Source organism: Morone saxatilis, unplaced genomic scaffold (assembly GCF_004916995.1).
Source record: "Morone saxatilis isolate NCDOM2014 unplaced genomic scaffold, NCSU_SB_2.0 Contig20, whole genome shotgun sequence".
In the NCBI taxonomy this organism is placed as follows: domain Eukaryota; kingdom Metazoa; phylum Chordata; class Actinopteri; family Moronidae; genus Morone; species Morone saxatilis.
In genome coordinates this window covers 18,586,959-18,607,667 of record NW_023339763.1, presented here as the reverse complement: position 1 = coordinate 18,607,667, position 20,709 = coordinate 18,586,959, and the positions used below count along the sequence as shown (strand labels likewise).

The following is a 20,709-nucleotide window of genomic DNA, read 5'->3' as shown; positions in this document are numbered from 1 at the left end:
GCATGTGAAGAATTGACATTAAAGCTGACTTTGACTTTGACTTTTGACTTTGAGATGTGGCATTTCCTTAACTAATACTATCTAAATCTTAACAAAGTGACTCATTTGGTCCTTTGAAAAAAACTTTATTCCAGTAACTGATAAATACATTAAATAATTTTTTGAGAAGTAAACATGACAGCAAACAAATCCTGATCTAATGACGACATCTGTAGAGAAGTCATTGACAGTGAATCCTGTTAAAATGGGGCGACGTCTGCAAGCTAGTTCAGGTAGTCCACTCAAGCTGTACTGCTATACACACTACATGCCTCACACTCCATAATCACAAACCAAGCACACATTTCCAATCTGTTTCTGGAAAGTATCATTTCCCAGTTGTCTGACTTAAATAGGTTTGTATTTAGACTGAGAGGTACACACACACACTAAAGTAATATAAAAATAATACAGTAATCCTATTGTCACTTGAACTCTTGGACTTTGGATGCAGCTTTCTGTAATATTATTGTAGCATGTTACTCATTGTTTTCATTTAGGTGTACATCAACCTCAGATTAAAGTGTTCCTTTTAGCCATGCTATGGAGGGAACCTTCAGTCTGTCAGTCCACTGCTTTGGTCCAGATTGAAACATCTCAACTTTTGGATAGATTGGCATTAAATTTTGTTTGGACATTCATGGTCCCCAGAGGATTACAGAGAATTGTAATAACTTTGGAAAAATTTCCAACATTGTCCAAGTACTACTGACATTCCCATCAGCCTCAACTGTACTTTCTGTTTAGTGCTATGTTTTTTTAAATTACTATACTGATACTGTCTGAATGGTAATATTACAGACTCCTTTATGCATTTTGTGCAGTCCTGTACTGCATTACACCATTTCAATGTGATCATATTATTGCACAAGCATTGTATTGTATGAACAATATCAAGGCATTTGAGAACGTTTATTGTCTCAAGTGTAATTCAGGAGACATTCACATTCAGATAACATTTTTAAACTGATACAAAAAGAATAATCAATTACATAAATTACAAAATAATGAACAAGGATGAATAAAATACAACAAGCGCCAGGAGTGAGACACATTGATTGTTCAGAACAAAGAAAACTTTCAGTACAAATTTGATAAAAGCTCTACCGTGCATACAGAAAGTATTCAGACCCCTTCACCTTTCCCACATTATCTTGCAGTCTTATGCTAAAATAGTTCAAATCCTGCTCATCAATCTACACTCAGTAAGCAAGAACCCAATGATCACTCTAGCTGAGCTCCAGAGATCCTGTATAGAGATGGGAGAAACTTCCAGAAGAACAACCATCACTGCAAAAGTTCCCCGAGCTGGTCTTTATGGCAGAGTGGCCCGACGGAAGCCTCTCCTCAGTGCAAGTCCCATAAAAATAATGGGGTCTCAGACTATGAGAAAGAAGATTCTCTGGTCTGATGAGACCAAGATTGAACTTTTTGGCGTTAATTCTAAGCGGTATGTGTGGAGGAAACCAGGCATCGCTCATCATATGCACAATACCATCCCAATAGTGAAGCAGGCTGGGAGGGACTGGTCAGGTTTGAGGGAAAGGATCGAGAATGGAGAAAAATACAGAAGTTATCGCTTTGTCCTTTTTGGGGTACTGAGTGTAGACTGATGATGGAAAAAATGAACTCAAATGATGTGAACATAAGGCTGCAACATAACGAAATGTGATGTGGGGCTCAACACTTCCTGAATGCACTGTAGGCTAACCGATAAGGCACAGAAGTGAAGGGACCTTCATGTCCAGGATCAGGCCCGCAGACCGAAGCAGCGTGCAGCACTGAGGACGTCATCTCTGGTCAGATAGCACCCACAGAGCTGCCTCAGGCCGGTGAAAGACTCCCTCCCATGCATGACACGCCAGTTGTCTATGAAGATCACCTAATCAAGACAAGAGAGGGTAATCCTTAGATTAAACCAAATTACACTTACATTTGCATCTTTCTGTTTATTTTTCAGTTATCCTAAAGCTGTAAATTGATTGACTGAAATTGACATTAAGAATAGCATTTATAAATGTCTTACTTTCCCTGGAGTCAGTTTCACCCACAGCTCGTTCTCTGGCCGCCTTAGTTCTGTTGTCAGCTCTCGATGTGCCACATACCATTGCTGAACGAGGTCATGGGGGATTGTGTTCATCACTGATCGGTCATAGTTGTTGTATCTGTTAAAAAAAGGGTACATAAATAGTGTTGTTGAGTTTGAAACATTTCATCACACCTTTAAAACTATTAAATATTTGTTTTTAAAATACGATATAAAAATAGCAAGAAATGAACTATTCTAACTACTGAGACATAAATAGTGAGATTTTTAAAGCTCAAACGTAACACTATTCAACCTCAACATTAAAATCCAACATATATTGTGTAGCTTGACAATGTACAAAGCCACAGATTTATTTTGTAGTTGTAGTCAATAATATGAGATTTTGAAAGGTAATAACTACTGAATGTCATGTTGATACAAATGTGCATAAAATGATGCACTGAAAGAAAATACTGCAAAATGTAAAAGGTATCTAACAGTGAAGCTAATGAAGCTGAATTTTAAAATGTGAATGCAATGTAAAATGACATTAAATCAAAGCGCAGACGTACCGGATCAGGTACATTTCGTTGTTCCAAGGATATATGTTGAGCAGGGGGCCGATGCCGGTCATGTGGTTTCGGTGGTTGTCTGTGTTTTCAATGTATTCGTGCCTGATGGGCACTCGGGCAAGTAGCTCAAAGTTTTCAGGAGACTGCCGGCGTACTTTTTCAGCAGCGTAGAAGCCATCCACAAGTAGTGTCCTTCCTCCAGTCCCCTCGTGCTTAAGACAGTGGAAAACCTGGATTCTGCAAAAGCAATCAATATATTGTTATTTTAAAGCTACTCTATGGTTTGCTATTAAAAATAAACAATTTCATGGGTTTTATTTAAGATATATCAAAATTAAAACTGCTCAGTCTAAGCTGTTGACATTGAGGTCTGTGGATTATCCTTTCACTTCCACCGTTCATTGGGGCGGTTTTGAAATCTCATATCAGTCCATCTCTCCTGCACCTACCCGCATGGTTCCTGAAAGTATGAGGTGTCAGTGTGTCGATCCAGGGCCAGCTGGCTGTAGGCAGTGTCTCCTCTGGAAAAATCTGAAGTAAAACACCACATCCTTCCATACGTAGTCTCCCTTGTGGATCAGTAACACACATGGCAAGTAGATTAGGAAAGAATGGACGAAGCTGGACATCTTCTGCATTTTCTGTGAATGTTGCCACTGAATGCAAGCCTGATCCTGAATAAGTTGCATGAGGAAGCCATTTGTTTCAACAGTAGTATAAAAAGCAAAAAGAACTTGTATTACCTGATAAGACTGACCCTCTGGGTGACCTTCTCTGTGGCCTCGACTGTAGCTGGGACATCATCTACAAAAGCGATCCCGTACAGAAGATAGTTTTGAAGAAACTTCTTTACTTCATCATCACAGCTCATAAACGTGTCCCATTTGGCCGAGGGTACGTTGGCATTTTTATAGATGTCTGAATTCCAAAGGATTCGCGGCTGGACGGCGTTCTGCTGCTGTCCTTCGTAGCTATTCTCAGCCAGCCAGCTAAGGCTGTACTTTGACACATGACCACCAGGCCCTGGGACACAGAAATGGAAAATATTGTTATTAGGTACGTCTATCCACCAATTATCTATACTCGCTTATCCTTTGCATAGTTGCGGGGGTTGTAAGCTCGAAGCAGGGCTAGCACTCACTCACACACCTACACCTACACACCTACCTTAACCTATAAAACCATATCTTTATGAACTATTTATAAAAGGCCCTCATCATCCCTCCCCATGGCAGCCTCCCTCTTTATAACCACCCCCCCAACAACCCACTCCGGGGTCTCCCATAGACTGCTCAACCATAGTTAATACAGGAAGGTGTAACATATAGTGTTCCTCTGTTCATAGCCCACAGAGCTTGCTCTTTATTTACACTGCCGCATCTCCAAAGTGGAGGATGTTGCTTTATAATGCGGGCAGTAGATGGCTGAAGTTAACACAAGATATACAAAATATGTATCATGACAATATCATGAGGAAGTAGCCATGTTGGGACTAACATTTTGTAGGCAGCTGTACGACCTCCCAACAACAACTTGCACTATATTTTATTTAATTCTAACAGTAAATGATGATTGAAGAGCAGTAAAATTGGATTGTTTTATTATGGCCTTACCTATTAATCCAGAAAAAACTCTAGATACACGGCCCCAATAGTCTTTGACAGAGGCACATCATGTGTTTACAGCTTTCTAAGAAATTAAGTTGGTATATATTCAAGCTTGGACTTGTCTAAGCATGTTTATTTATCTTAAAACTAATTTCTTATCTTAAAGCACTGTCCTCTCAATGGGCCCTGTGTCAAAACCTACCTTTTTCATTTCAATTTCTAAGCTTACATTTTACAAATGCCTGAATAAATGTTTGTTTAAATAATCTGCCAAAAACAAATTAACACAGCAAACATGGGGCAGATTTTTCAAGGAGCCCTGGTCGATTTAATGGTTGTCGTGTGCTCTGTATGTGATGGATCCAACAGAATGTACACATTGCAAAGGGAGCATAGGGTACTGGGTGTGAATGCTAAATTTTGCCCCAGGTCACTTGGTGGGTTAATCTGGTCCTGTTTCAAAGTAAGACTGAATACTTTGCACAACATTCTTCTCTGAATTCAACTGCTGGATAATGATAGCTAAGTTTAAATAAACTGAGTTCAGTGTTAGTGACCATTTTATACTGTTTTATCTAAAGTACAGAACGAACATGACCAGAAAAATAAATGGAACAACCTCAGAATAACATGCTGGACTACAGCAGGTTATAAAGGGTTACAGAACAGCTCATATAAGCTCTCTAAATGTACCGTCATTTAGAGTAGATCTGATCCGCATGCAACATGGGTATCCATGGGGGCCCTTGTTCTCCTGATTTGAGCATTTAGCAAACCAAGTCTGCGAGGGCCAGTGTTCATGGATAGGATGTGCACACCCAGATTCAGCTGACCTTGAATATGCACCACTAACAAGGAGAGGCACAGAGGCAAGTGCCAGTATGCCCACAGGAGTATGTGCATCATCAACTGTCTTGGGGCTGACGAGTCCCCATTTGTCAGATTATGTAAGGTTCAGTGCCACTCTTGTGCATACATAAAAACACTAACTAAATGCTGAAGCACAGCAGCCCACAGGGAGGCATCAGTCAGTCTTAAATTAGTAGCATAAGCCAGACAGACGCCCACATATATAAAGCGTGGTCATCTCCGAGCTGCCAGACTCTGCCTGCACGTCTACAGTATGAAAAGCTTGTAGTGATGGTATCTCCCTAGCCTTATCGTGCTCCCTATTTCAGAAACTGAATGTTCCAGCACTACAATTATCTTCCTGCTCATGTCAGACCTGACCCAAGCCGGGCTGTGGGGGGTCACAAGGCAGGGGGAAATTGTGAGCATGAGCAGCCGGCAAGGGACACAGCATCGGTTTCCTTTTCCACACCTGGCTGCTTGTGGGACCGTTTATTCCTCTTATTACAAAAGAAGGCAGCTAAATCCCACATGGCCTTTTTTCCCTCTGTGTGCAGGAGCAGGCTGCTGCTGGAGACAGAATAAAGGATGGCTGCAGCTAGACAGGGATTAGTACTGGTTAAGCTAGTTCAACTCTGCCTGCTGTGCTGAGGCCTTTCAGGGGAATAGCTGAGTGATGGCTTGGAGTTCTGTTTTACTGGACACAAGTAACAATTCGGGTTTGCATTTCTTATTCAATATGTCAACTACTGATGAAAAGAATATGCTACATGAGCAGAAAATATATTCCTTGGTCTAATCTTTTTATGCAAGAGTGTCAAATGTTTACTGTGCCAGTTTGTTAAATACTGCTGCAGTTCACTGGTTGTTGATAGAGGTTGATGCATAATGACTTTTTAAAAAGGACCAGTGTGAAGGTATTAGCGGCAACTAGCTGTGAAGTTGCAGGAACCAACCATTTGAATACAGCTTGCCTTCAAAGCGTGTAGGAGAAACTACAGTGGCTGCAGAACTCACAGAAAACTGGCCCTATCTAGAGCCAGTGTTTGGTTTGTCTGTTCTGGGCTACTGTAGAAACAGGGTAGTTCAACATGGCGGACTCTGAAGAAGGAGATAAAAACACAATTTTATTTTCATATAATTATGCACTATAACACACTTGCATATTCTGAAAATAGAGCCTTTTTTATGGTATTCCGAAACAGTCCAGGGTTTTATTTCATGTCTTGACCACACCCCAAGGGTGACCTGACAGCTGAGTGAATCTTTACACAGCATGATCACAGAGGGAAAAGTCCACTTCCCACCTGCCTATAGAGGGACCTGTGATATGTAAGGATCATGTGCTTTTATGTTGGCCTAATTCAACACTCGAGTCACCTGCTTATGTATTGTGTGGAACATATAACAATGCAATGCAGCGTTTTGGTTCACTAAAAGTAAATGAGCTCATGTTGTGAATTAAAATTAAAATTGAATCATTTCTGCATTTTGTTTTCTTGATGACTGTTTGCCTGCTCAATGAAAATGCATTATCAATGGCTGAATGTTGTAAGTTGCACGGTGATCATTTGTTGTAAGACTTTTTTGTATCAAATGCTATTGTGGATGCAACTATTTGTGATATATCTGAATAACCAATCAAGCAAATGTGAGGGCTCTCCCAATGAACTTGTTAGTACTAGAAACTGTATTTCAGCATGGAGCTTTAAGTTTCTTTGTTCCCATACATCAGAACTAAGTCTTTTGCTAGAGACCACAGCATTATACAATACTGCTGCACTAACCATGGTTAATATTGCACTTTTTTCACAACATATCTGCAGTTAATCAAAGTTGGACCCCCTGGTTGCATGCAGTCAACCTGGGGGTCTCTGGAGCCAGCGGGGGTCTGGGTCCATTGCCCTCACTAATCCAGCCTTGTGTAATAACTTTATTGCAGTGCCATTAGGATGCATTGATTTTGAATGATCTGCTGTGAGGTGCAGCCAGTGGGACAAGAACCTTAACACACTTGACCTGACTGATCACCTCGGAAACTCACAGTTTAGTTTCCAGATGATCCGTTTGTCACCATTGTTTATGACTTACATGTGAGGACCAGATGGCCATCTTGCACACTCGTGTTGTCGGGGCGGATAGTGAGCTCTATACTCCCAGTGTCCAGGTTTCTCTGGTTAGTCTTGGAGTTGTACGAAGCCTCAGAGCGGCAGTGATCCCGCAGCCACACGTAGTTAAAACGCATCGGCGTCCCTCCGTAGTCGACCACTGGGGATTGCATATGCAGCGCTTAGTGGCGAATTCGGACTCAATGGTGGGTATATACATTGAGTTAACATGTAATTACACTCACCAAGACAGTCTTCAAGTGACTGAAAAGTTGCTGGACGCGCAGCACACGCACGGCTCTGCGTCTGGTGTCTCCATGGCACACCGCACAGCGCCTGCGCCTGTTTCAACGCGGGTCGCAATCTCCTGCTGAACGAGCCCAACATCCCGATCGCAAAAAAACCCCTAAATTTTCGAAACCTAAAACTTAACCTGATAGCCCCGTTCTTGTGTGCCGAGAGGTTCCCGTGCAGTCGCAGCAGTGCATGCCCCCTGTAGTAAAAGTGCTCTCTTTCTCTTAAAGCGCTGCACCTTCACACAGGTAAGTCTTTCATCTCGTCAAATGTCTCAATGTCTCGAGAGAGAACGAGATTAATTATTAAACGCACCACAGGTCCTCCTGTGAGTTTGATTTCATATTGTAGCTCAGAGATTAACCGCAGCCATTCGACCGGTTTAGCACATGCGTAGTCCCCTCGGTCAATGCCCGGATGTTCAGAACAACAAGTGGCATAGGCGATTGGTGTTGACCTGATTTAACTGACATCACTTTAGCTGCCAGTGTTAGGTTCACCAAGATACATTGAAAGCAGTGTAACACAGCAGTCCTGCAATAAATCATTCAGTGCTGAAACTGTTAATGAGGTGTTGATTCATTCTTATGATCATTTTGGAGGCTGCAGTTTGTGTTGAACTGCATTGCATAATACCGTATTTCTGTTATTGGTCCTACCCTCACTGATATACATGGAGTGGACAAAACACAGTTCACAGTTCATATCTGCCCACCCAATCCAGCGAGGAGGAAAACCTTGTGCCTTTGGGCTCACACAGTGGGGCTCAAGACAACAAGCAGCAGAGGATAAACCAGTCTTTAGTCTGGGGAAAAGCTGACAGAAATAAAGAGGTGGACGCGCAGTTGAGGCAAAACAGAGTGGCTGAGAGGTGCAGGCAGGTGAGAGATTAGGTAACTGCAGGGTGTCCCTCAGGGAACTGTTCAGCCGGGGCGGCAGTGGCCTACATCTCTACACGTCTCATCTTGTGATCAATATTAGTAGATGACAACAATGGGCCATTTTCACAGCAGACATTTTGACTTATCACCGCAGGAAAAGCACAGGTGATAACAAAAACAATGGCTCCGTTCTTTGTGTCGTAGTAGGCTAGCATGCACAATGAAGCAGCCATTTCCTGCTGTTACATGTCAAAATGTCTTGTGTGAAAAAGGCCCATGACAAAAAAAAACCATATATGGTATAAAATATATGGTATCGTCTGTGTGAAATAGCGCCTGAAGGTTAATATTTTAAAGGACCAGTGTGTAGGATTTAGTGGCATCTACTGGTGAGATTGCAACTAACTGAATACCACGTGCCTCACACTGGACCTTTAAGACATGAGTGTATGAGTGGTTTCTGATGTCATGGTGAGGTGAGCAGAAAACCCTAGACTGGTAGTGGTGGGAACCTCTGGGGGTAACTAGCAGGCAGACAGGGAGTAAATGGATGTCACATGGACTTCAGTGATGGAACTATAGTATATAATACAATAACTAGTGGGTAAATTAGGGCAAACTGTTTGCTGCTCACTCAACAGCATGAAAGCCTTTTCTACCCGTACCTTCGCAGGTAGCTATTCGTGGGTTCTGCTTTTGTTTCCACTGTTATGCGTGTTCCTGGAACTAAATTTCACTAACCCTCTTCATAAGAGGCCAGGCATTAACAGCCGGGCCATCTCAGCCGTGGATGGCTGATACAAACCTGCATGCTGGCGCCCTCTGGAGTCGCCTCTGAAAATAGGCTGCTTATCAGGGAGTTAACGCTGGCTGAATACCTCTTTCCTTTTACCCCAGTTACCCAGTCTGTTTTGCTTCACAGTGAAGAGCAGGGGCTCGGCTGTCTGTACAGCATAGCCTTGGTCCTACTGCTTTTCCAAATAAATAAATGAATAAGGACATTTAATAGAAGAAGATACAGCATACATACAACATGACAGAGAATCAAAACAGGTTGAATGTTATATTAAGTTATTTATTGTGAGGGGACATTACCCGTCGTTATGAATTTGTTGTGAGATTGTGATATAAAAAGGAGGTTATACAGATACAGGAGGGATTTGTACATATAGAAAAGTAAAGTAAAGAATCATTTGTATTCCTTCTGCCTGGGCTTTTGTGTTTTTTCAGGAGTCTAAAGTGAAGGCTGTGTGAATGCATTTTTAATCTGAGGTGTAAAAGGGCCTGGAACCATTGGAGAAAATAACCAGATTTATACATGTAAATATGTGTCCACTAACTCTACTAATACTTGAAGTATTATATACACTTAAAGTGTATAGATGCTTTTTAATGTTGCATCTGTAGGCATTATTACACATAGATAGGAATACACTATGTGTTATGGTTCCCAGAGCTAATATTAAAAGACCATATAGATAATCCAAGGAGGGTGGGTCTGATGGCCTCAGGTATATGACCCCCCCCGTTGACTACATTGCTTAACTTTATTAATCTGATCAATCTTATAAAAGCACACCCGTGCATGTTGCAGCACTGTTGCCCTTTGGCTGGAGGGTGTGTGCCTGAAACGCCAGCAGGCCTACATTAATGAACGATGTGGTTTGAGTGCCAACGATTGTTGTATTCATGTGTTTCAATCAGGATTCAGACAATCCGCAGCTCGGCGCGTTGTCCCGTGATGGACCTCTGTGGGAGCACCGTCAGATGCGCTCCGTTATTCTGCTTCCTTGTTGTCTGTTAGTGCAGCCCTGCTGAGAACGCTGCGGTAATGCTGCATTCACGGACCGTCGGAAATGTTGGGGTTTGCATGTTGAGTGTCCACGAACTGCATGGAGGGAGGAATATGAGGGTTTATTGTTCAGAATGTGAAGTTAAAAGGTCATGCGACATGGTAGCACACACGATGTATCATGATTGTATCCATTATTCCTTGTGGAGTCATAGGTGGAAAGTTTAGTTCGTTGGATTAGATTGTGAAATCGAAAAGGAAAGGAGATTGTGATGCAGATATTCAACAAAGACAATGTAAAATAAGAGTTAACACATACATTTGCTTCCAGTGTTTCTTAGACTACAGTTAACACTCAGTTGCTTAAAGATCCTCCACAGACATGTATGACAACATATACAAATAATCAATTTAGAACAATAATCTCTGTTTGATATGTAAATAAAGTAGAATTTCCCAATTAAAATCCTTAAAAACCATCTACTCCACACTATGAATATGCAAATGTAATGCAATGTCATTTCTAAGGTTTTCCTGCTGGGCACAAGATGTCTCCTACTTAACTATAAAATCCATTCTCAGTGTGTGTGTGTGTGTGTGTGTGTGTGTGTGTGCACTGGCAGCTTCAAGTTTCTACATCACACTTACACACTGACCCAGGACTGACTTCCAAACTATTTGTGATGTCACAAATCATGCTCGTAGACTGTCGATGAGCACAAAGAAACTTTCAGCAGGTGAATGTGAAAACATCCTTCTGGTGTCAAACTCTGCACATCCATCATTCTGCACAGTGAAGCTCACACTGTAGGAACAAGAAGAACAACATGTTTTGAGTGGAGGGGGACTTTAACTGATGGGTAGAAAGCATAGGCAACAGCATATCTGAAATAAGTGAGAACATATGGAAAACCACAAATGGCAGTATAGTATCTAGCCTATGCATGTAGCCCTAACTATAAGAAACAGACACCTTAAAGGAAGAAAACACCTCTTTACATAGTCTATTGCCTTTAAATGTCCATGTAAAAACAGCTCAACGCATGATGACACAAACAACGCGAGTGCTGGAATTTGGGAGCTTACAGGGAGCCCCTGAAGGCATCACGAGCCTGCCCCTCTGAGCAGCAGTCAGTTACATGTTTACTTGCTTTGTCAGCGGTGTCCCCGCAGCAGATATCTCATGTTCCTCACCTGAAACCTTGGACTTTTCTCTCAGAGACACTTATCACACCGTCAGTGCTCCTTATCTGCTGCTTCCTCCTCCCGGACAGCCTCTTGCGGACCTTGAACGGGGGCACATCGGGTTCACAGGGTGGTTTTTTTCCTCGCTAACAGGGAAAGATGACGTTAAAATCCAATAAAAACGAACCTGCCGTCATACTGGAGTCTGTGAGCAGCGTCCGGACCGCGCTCTCCGACCTGTACCTGGAGCAGCTCCTACAGAACAAACCAAAGTCTGACAAGGTAGGGTGTCGTTTTTACCCGTTTTTTTTGTTTGTTTGTCTGTGCCCCCCAGATTTTGCTGTACATGTTTGCTTCCGGGGAAGCAGAGATGGGGCCACATGACCGTTGTTTGTTTGTCGACCAGATCTCTAAAAATAGACCAAGTTGTTTGTTCATAATACACCTTACAGCAGCTGGAATGTGCAGATCTCTCCAACAGGGAACAATACATGTAGATTATTCCGTCTCAGATCAGCAGCATTGCACAGTCAGCTTTAGTTTGCGACTCAGCAGACATTGCGTTGGCAATTTCACTTCTGCATCCCCCTCAAAACGTCACATGGAATCATTTCACAAATTGGGGAAACAAGATACAGACGTCAGGCTGTATTTTTAGCTGTGATCATGAGACAATGTGAAGCAGTGCTGCAGAGTCTTCCAAATGGTATTAGTCATGTTAACATGTCCAACTGTGACAGTGGAATCATCTTAAAGTAATATCAGGAGGTTTATTTTTCTGGGGCAGTGTGAATGATGGGAAATAGAGTTAACGCTGGTCCAATATTTAACAGTGCTGTGTAATGTTGTCTCCAGCTATAGCTGAACTGCTGCTGAGGAATTAGTGTCAACAGTCAGCTGAGGCCAGGCAGCTTGTTTACTCCATCACACTGTTGTTCTAGGCGTAAATGCCAAGTTCAGGCCGGGTTGTGTTGTCAAACTACTGACTTTGCCTTTAAGCCTGGCAGCACCTTACATGTATGAGCACAAAGTATTTAAAACAACTTTAAATAATCCAATCGACGACCTCCAGGCCTCAGTCTGGCAGCCAGTAATACCGAGGGAACTCTTTGTGCTAAACTTCTTCTGTGGAATTGGAAAGTCAGCAGCGAGCTACTGGGGGAAATGGTGAAGGGAGGAAACTTATGTCCTGACATCAGCAGTTTGCAGTTCAATAGCCTTGAGCTACAATCTTGCCAATGAGTTCTTCTGCTCAGTGGTGATTTGTGAAATCAGTGTCTTTAAAGTGAAGTCACATGGTGCATTATCTCACAGTGCAGACTGCTGTGTGTAATGTAGCTGTGTGTATTTTACATGATGTGTGGTTTACTGTATCTTTATAGATTCTTTGTCAGGAGTAAAACGAGGTTGGCCTGTTCTGGGACTGTGCCAGCTCCTCAAGCTCCTTCAAATACTTCAGATGTACTGTGCACCAGCCACACATAGACAGCCATTCATGCATTGCACCTCAAGTACAACTACACGACTTGTTATTTTAGCCACGCTTTTCGCTGTCACTAGCTCAAACTTGAAATCAAAAAGTCGCTGACAAGTTCAGGCAAGTCACATGAGACCTATAGCCCCACATAGAGAACTGGTTTTCAACATCCCTTCCAGCTATCTCTGTGAAATCATTTTTTTCATTCTTCCAGTATGAGTCTGTGTCCAAAGAGGTTGTTTTTTTCATTTAGTTTGTCTAAAAAGGCTCATTAACCACACTGTTTGTATCTTTTTTGAAAACAGAGTCTCATATAGGTCATATATTGATCTCCTACTGTGTTCCTTCAAGAGATGCCCCTAAATCCTCCTTATTTCTTGATAGAGAGGCAAATCATCTCCAGTGAAAGAGACAAATTGTATTATAATGTAATCAGTCACATTAGATGATGGTACTATGTATAGAAAAGCAGGTAGAACAATAGGTATAGATTTGTATTATCTCAGGATTCGAAAGTAACAGTTGCCAGGTTGCCATTGACAACCATTTTGAACCCTTGGTCGCCATGCACAGCAACCGCTTTGTAAGAAGCATTTACTCGCCTGCATCTGTTTTAAAGACAATGGCGAAGCAAATGTTTTGTTGGGGTAATGTAATGAAGCTCTTAAAAAATCTTTCATGTCACATTTTTATTACTCAAAAAATAAGGTAAAGAAAAATGGCAACCATATTTTCAGTTGGTGCCTGGTTTTTTAGCCTGGCAGCCATTTTTAAAAGTCAGTGTTGAGCCTTGTATCTTATCCAGAGATGCACCTCTCACACTCTGTTTGATCTACTTAATCTGCTTCAAATAAAACCAAATCTCATCTTCAGATGAGTTGAGCACATGTCCAGAACAGGAGGCACCCTGCTCTTTCCTGAGTGCATTTTGCCTTCCACCCTGCTCTTTGTTTATCCTGTTGCTTCTCCACACCCACGGTTGGCATTCAAGTCAAGAAAGGGCTTCCTGACCCCAGTTACAGTTACACGTGTTGACTGTTAACAGTGATTGGAACACATTGTGACAAACCAGATGAATACCTTTCAATCATGTGCTCTCTTTACGCTCTCATAGTGTGAGTGATAAGAGCTGCTGATGAGATGCGTTTAATTAAAAAAAGCCTTTTAGTGCCAATTCAAATCTAATCACATATGTTAACACGCTTCCTTTGTTACCTGCTGTATGTGAGAAATCTGTTAGTGTTCTTCAGGTAGTTGTTTGAAGCAGATTATCAGTGATAGTGTTTGACCTTTAGATGGAACCTTTGTCAGCTTCCTGCCTGCTCCGTCCTCAGGGTCAGCACTTCTCCTGCTCTGTGCCTTGAGGAAAATTACCCAATAGTTAGGTTCTCTAAATTGAGAAAAACTGCTATTACACGATTGCCCTGCGGGTTCATTAACGCACTTTCATCAAGTTCTTTTACAGTGGTCATAACAAACAAACAAACAAGCGGTTGAGACTAAAATTAATTTCCTGTCGACTTTGGAGCAGCTCCAGAAGGAAATGTTTCGCTCTGGGAACAGAAATAAATACAAAGACACCATTTGGATTTCAGAGATAGAAATCAGTGTGTGTTGTTTCAAGATAAATATGTATGTGTTGTTTTATCTATAACAAAACTGCTGTATAGACTCCTATCTTCAGCAGATGTAATTTCATCTGTTCACCATGGGGCACGGTCCAAATACTCGCTCCTGGTACTGCACAGTCCTGTCATATAACAGCATATGGCTGGTAAATAACTATCATGTTGCACAGAAAAACAGCTGGCTGACTTGCATGACTCCTGCATCTCTTGACTCACAATTTCTAAATCTGAGTACAAAAATCAGGAAAATTGTTATTTAATTTAGAATTTTTACATTTTGCAGAGGAGGCATGGGTACAAAATGATGTGAACACAGACATACACATGTTAAAGAAAATAATCTTACCAAGATCACATACTTTTAATTAAGAGGACATAGATGAAAGTCATAAGAGTCATAAGTGCTGCTCTGCACAGTATTTTAGGGTGAGTTTATAGGTGAGTAGGAGGAGGGCGATAATGATATTTATTGGTTTATTGTAGTGCTGATGCTGGAAGATAGATAGTATATTTTTTTGCTGAAGCAGTGCTGATGTGTCATATTCATGAAGAAAGTTTGTGCTGACACAGGTAATCGTGTCTCTGGTGTCAGTTTAGTGACCAATTTATACTTTTTGATATAGTGCATTCATTGTTCTAAATTACACATGAGTGCTGTGCACAAAATGCTGATTTACCCCCCCAGGTATCATTGTGGGATGTTTTATTTTGTACCAAACACATTTAATGTGATTCCTCAGTGATAGCATTGTCTTTATTTGCATTGTCTTCTTTCTCAAATAGCTTTAACAATATGTGGATCTCTTCTCTGAGATCTTTGTTGACACTGGAAGTAGCATGGAAATATTCTGGGTAGGGATTCCCTGCTTTTGGTCTCTTCTTTGGGTTCATTTAAAAGCACTCAATCCACAAAGTCAGTCTTTGGTATCTCCTTTTCTATAGCAAACCAAAAGCTTCCTTACATTAATGCTAGTCTTTGATGACAATCACATGATGGGACTGGTGGTATCCATGACCACATGAACCTGGTGGACCAGATCACTGGACGTGGTTAATGAGGTGTTATAACACTGGGTTAATTTTCAACTTTGAACATATGTTGAAACTGCAAATGAAACATGGCTGTTGGCACACATTAGCAAAAAGCTTCCACTGCAGGTTATTGGAAATAGTAGTGTGTTAATGATCTGACCGGTCCAGATGAACTCACTGTCAGTCTTTTGAACAATGAATCAATTAAAAAAAAAGAATTATGTGTGGTAAAGGCAGGTATAAACTTTATTTTGGGCAACGTCAATTTCATTTATTGTGAGATAAAACAATAAACGTTATCTTTTTTTCTTTTTCTTTTTTACAGGCGGCTATGCAAACGTATGAGAATAAGGGGGCTGAGTTTTACACCAATGGTAGTGCTGGACACATGAATGGCGCAGAACTGACCAAGATGAAAGAAGTAGAATTTGAAAAGAATCCGTCAGAGCCAATGGTATGCTATCTGCCTCAACACACACACACACACACTTTTATTTTTTCAGATTTGTGTTACTGATTCCTCCTCATTGGCTGTGGTGTTTGTCTGTAGGGGGTCACTCTGAAGCTGAACGACAAACAAAGGTGCACAGTGGCTAGAATATTGCACGGGGGCATGATCCACAGACAAGGTAATTAATCACACAGCGAACTGATTTGAGTGTTGTCTGCTGACCTGGTGCGTGTTAGAAGATTTTCTTTTTAGATGACATCACGTCTGATATGGTTAGAGTTAGGACTATCACTAAATATTGTATTTTTTAATAATTGTCAGTAATGATCTTTAATATATATATATATATATATATATTTTACTGCAGTGTCCATTATAATAGCACGGTTCTCTCTCTTGTTACTACACCTCTCCTGGTTTCTTCTTCTCTCCAGGGTCCTTACATGAAGGGGACGAAATAGCAGAAATCAACGGAAAAAGTGTGACAAACCAAACTGTAGATCAGCTCCAAAAGATTCTGGTAAGTTGATAGCTTAAAAGTCAGTGATGAATCTTTATGTAATTATTGCATTTGTACAAATAAGTACGAGTAAAATGGTGTAATCTTTACATACAGAAAGAAACCAATGGAGTAGTCACAATGAAGATCATTCCCAACCCGCAGAATCGATCCCAGGCCTGTGAGGTAATAACACGAGCGGCAGAATATGCACTTAGCTTTGGTCTTGTGATGCTTGTTACTTTAGCTATGAGTGAATTTTTTGTTTCATGTGTTTGTTCTCTCCATCTCCTTTAAACTTGCATGAGTGAACTGACAAAATTAGCTTTTCATTCAGGTCCGATGGTAACTTCTAGAAGTAGATTCTACAAAGATGATGATTGCATTTCTTTCCGTTTTTCCCTCCAAAGCTGACTTTTTAAAATAATTTTGTTCCTTATTAGGTGAATCTTCTGTTAGTCAATGAACAACTCAGGTGACTATAAAAACGAGTTTAAATCTAAAGAACATCACTCGCATTAGTTTTTTCTAGTTTACCTTGAAACACTTTTGTAGTGTGTTTCATCCTGTCATCTGCTTGTCACAACATATCGCATTTTTCTCTGGTCGCCACTCCCGTGCCTCCTGTGGCATAACAATGGCTGCTGGCTTGTCAACTGCTATTGGTTTAACAACATATATTCATTTAAATGATTTAATTTCATGACCACAAAAAATACCTTTTATTCACTGATGTTTCTCTTGTCTTAATACAGTTTAACACTGCATTAAGTTGGCAGTCTACTTAAATGCTTATAGTCCATTAATATGTAGGCTGTAGTTAATACACTTTTCATACTTTAATGCTCCAAGAACATCATTTTTGGTGACCCAGACCACTCCAGTATAGCCTACCACTGGAATAACTTGGGGAAACCACAAATGTTCACAAACTCTACTAACAATAGTGATAATTTACCCTGTAGAGAATTTACATGTGTTCCTGCTGTGATCTTTGACAGTTTAGTCAAGGTTTGTACATAAACTGCTCTCTGTCAAAAAAAAAAACAACACACCCCAGGATGAGTTAGTATTCTAATATGGAGTATGAACAAACTGTGTGTTCTGAAGCTGCTTAGTTGGATGTTAATAGGACACCAAATGTGTGGATTTTCTAGAGATCTGTTCTGTAGCTAAGACTGTATGTTTTTTTTTTTTTAAACAAATCCGCTGCAGGAAGTGAATTGATGATTCAATAAATTAGACCTCACACCTGGACCTAGGAGAAAATTGTTCATTTTCACAGAATGAATTGAGCTGTCTGAGATCATATCATGAACTTGTAAATTCTGTTTAAGGGTGAATTTTCCTGCTAACATTTACAGAATACAGATATATATGTTGGAAAGTCCTAATATGAATATTTATGGTTAAACAGAGACGAACTGGAGAAAATGTCAGAGCTCAAAAGAAACTGTAGAAGTTGTTCACTGTCACGTTCAGCAATGATAAATACACAGATATTAGAGACTGTTTTCACAGCTAATGGAAGTGATGGGAGATTATTGAACACATTAGCAAGGTCTACAGGTTATCAGTTACAAACACCAAATACAAGCTCTTTTGTTTTCCAAAAAGCGAATACACCACATGCTCTCTTCATCTACAGATGTACATGAGGGCCCAGTTTGACTACGACCCCGCCAAGGATGACCTCATCCCATGCAAAGAGGCGGGTCTGAAGTTTCAAACCGGTGAAATCATTCAGATCATCAACAAGCAGGATCCGAACTGGTGGCAAGGCAGAGTGGAGAGCAACGTTGCTGACTTTGCTGGACTGATACCCTCCCCAGAGCTCCAGGAATGGTACACAGCTGTCATACTGTCCGATGAAGAATCCTACAGAATGAAGTGCCAAAGACCACATCAGTGTAGACCACAGAACTAAAGAGTCTAAATGTTCCTATTTACACCAAAATCTCTTTTCGCACTGCAGGAGGGTGGCGAGTAAAAGCAAGGCCAGAGAGGGCAGTCAGTCCTGCAGCCCATTTGGAAAGAAAAAGAAGTGCAAAGACAAGTACCTGGCCAAACACAGCTCTAGTGAGTGCACCACTGGAATCATGTTTCCTGGATGTTTTCTCAGTTGTGCTGTTCTGTTTATCTAAAATAAAATCCCTTCTTTTGCAGTTTTTGACCAGCTGGATGTAATTTCTTATGAGGAGGTTGTTCAGCTCCCTGCTTTCAAAAGGAAAACGCTGGTGCTTATTGGTAAGTGTCCCAGCTCGGTTAGATTTTTATTATAAGTATCAAATTCTTAAGGACATTTCTGATTATCCATACTGATCCACATGTTCTCCAAAAGTTAAAGAACTTCTGGAACTTTATTCCCACAATTTAATTATGACTATATCTACAGATTCAGACATGAAAGATGTGTTTGATTTAAATGTCTGCTCTTTTTAGGTGCACCTGGTGTAGGAAGGAGCCATATCAAAAATGCACTATTGACTAAATACCCTGAGAAGTTCTCCTACCCTGCTCCACGTAAGTAGACCCACAGACTTTGTTTTGTTTTTACTTTAAAGAGAACAGCTAAGTTTGCACAGTTGTCTTAGTCTTTAACCTTCTACACAGACACCACCAGGCCGCCACGTAAGGATGAGGAGAATGGACAGGGATACTATTTCATCTCCAACGAAGCCATGACCAAGTGCATATCTGGAAATGAGCTACTGGAGTACGGCAGCTTCCAGGGAAACATGTTTGGTACCAAAATCGAGACCATCCAGAAGATCCATGAGCAAGGCAAAATAGCTCTGCTGGATATAGAACCACAGGTTAGCATTCACAGGTTGTTATTTAACACCACCTGGAGTCAAATACCTCTATTTTTATACCTCTATGAGCAGTTTGAAAATCTTTGTGAGATTGAACTACATAACCCGAGTAGCAGCTCCATTTAAAGGCAGTAATGTACACCATGTGTTTAATACTTAGTACTTAGTATTAGCTTAACATTTTATTTCAAGCATATACAGATTCTCAACAGTTACATTATCATTTACAACTACTTTTTCTGCTGCTGCAGCTGTTCGCAGGTTAACAGGCAGTATACAATGTGAAGTATATAACCTTATTTCTTTCATTAAGAATGAATGTTTAAATAAGAAATATAAATTCATAAATTAAAATGTGCGGTAAGTTAGCACTACTACCTGTCTTTGGTGAAGTAAAAGGTGTCAAAAATCCACAATAAAATGAACAGTCCTGTTAAATACTGTACAAGCTGTTTCTATATTGTTGTTAATCACTCTAACAAAATTCTACATTTTAATGCAGACTTTGAAAGTCTTGCGGACCGCAGACTTTGCCCCCCTCGTGGTCTTCATCGCTCCGACCAACACTGCTGCCCAGGTACTACATCTTTATGTGAATACACTCAAGTGCTCTGAAACACACAACTTTAACAGCCAACAGCTGCTAATCTTCTGTGTCTGTGTCTCCTATAGACGGAAAACCTGCAGATGATCCAGAAAGAGTCAGACGCCATTTCGACCACATACAGACACTTCTTTGATGTGGTTCTCGTCAACAACGACGTGGATGAAAGCGTGAAAGGTGTGGAGGAGGCCATGGAGCGTGCCACCTCCACCCCACAGTGGGTGCCTGTATCGTGGGTGTACTGACAGCTGTCTGGCAGCCAGTATAATACCTTTTTGTCTGTTGGAAAGCAGTGCAATATCACTCCTTACCTGAAACCACTTAGTGATGTCCCAAGTGTGTATGGGTTTACTTTTGTTAATTGTCACTGAGATTTTTTGCACAAATGCATCCAAAAAAAAAAAAGCAATATGTAGAAAGTTTTATTTCAGAGAGTTGAGAACCTCACCAGGGATGTCTTATTTGGTTGTTTAGACATTTGTGCTTTGAGGCTGAGGGATAGTTTTGGTGCCGCACACCTTTGTGATTGTTGGAATGTGAGCAAATGCAAAATAGGACCACAACTGTGAATGAAATCCTTACTTTTAAATGATAGGATTTTATCATGTAAAACATCTTGTCTGGATTCATTGTTCCTCTTTTCTGTTCTCATGAGACTGTGCCATGAAACTGAGATTCTGAAACTGTTTGTTCATACAGTATACGTGTAACTCCATACAACCATAATACACAACCTTTCAGTCATTCGTTGACAATCTCATGTCTTGTCTCATCACAATTGTATACCTCATGGGGTACTGTAAAGGCACTTTTAAACAAGAAATAAATTTCCCAGCTCTGTTGCAA

At 40.9% G+C, this 20,709-nt stretch overlaps 2 protein-coding genes and 1 long non-coding RNA gene across 3 annotated transcripts; 1 reads left to right on the top strand and 2 right to left on the bottom strand.

Annotated features, from left to right (window-relative positions):
- Positions 1-932: 932 nt before the first annotated feature.
- On the bottom strand, positions 933-7,897 carry tmlhe (trimethyllysine hydroxylase, epsilon). The gene is made up of 7 exons (XM_035667021.1): positions 7,450-7,897; positions 7,188-7,364; positions 3,384-3,663; positions 3,090-3,209; positions 2,641-2,877; positions 2,066-2,204; positions 933-1,921 (listed from the first exon to the last, which is right to left on the bottom strand). The coding sequence occupies exons 1-7, from the start codon at positions 7,589-7,591 to the stop codon at positions 1,790-1,792; spliced, it is 1,227 nt and encodes a 408-aa protein (XP_035522914.1). The 5' UTR covers positions 7,592-7,897; the 3' UTR covers positions 933-1,789.
- Positions 7,898-9,440: 1,543 nt separating this feature from the next.
- On the bottom strand, positions 9,441-11,505 carry LOC118331410. The gene is made up of 3 exons (XR_004796879.1): positions 11,366-11,505; positions 10,820-10,976; positions 9,441-10,267 (listed from the first exon to the last, which is right to left on the bottom strand). It is a non-coding gene; the product is annotated as an uncharacterized LOC118331410 (long non-coding RNA).
- On the top strand, positions 11,481-20,709 carry mpp1 (membrane protein, palmitoylated 1). Its single transcript, XM_035666325.1, has 12 exons — positions 11,481-11,638; positions 15,819-15,947; positions 16,044-16,122; positions 16,379-16,464; positions 16,561-16,629; positions 18,092-18,288; positions 18,419-18,522; positions 18,610-18,690; positions 18,886-18,966; positions 19,057-19,259; positions 19,762-19,836; positions 19,932-20,709. Exons 1-12 carry the CDS (start codon positions 11,516-11,518, stop codon positions 20,106-20,108), a joined length of 1,404 nt encoding a protein of 467 aa, XP_035522218.1. The 5' UTR covers positions 11,481-11,515; the 3' UTR covers positions 20,109-20,709.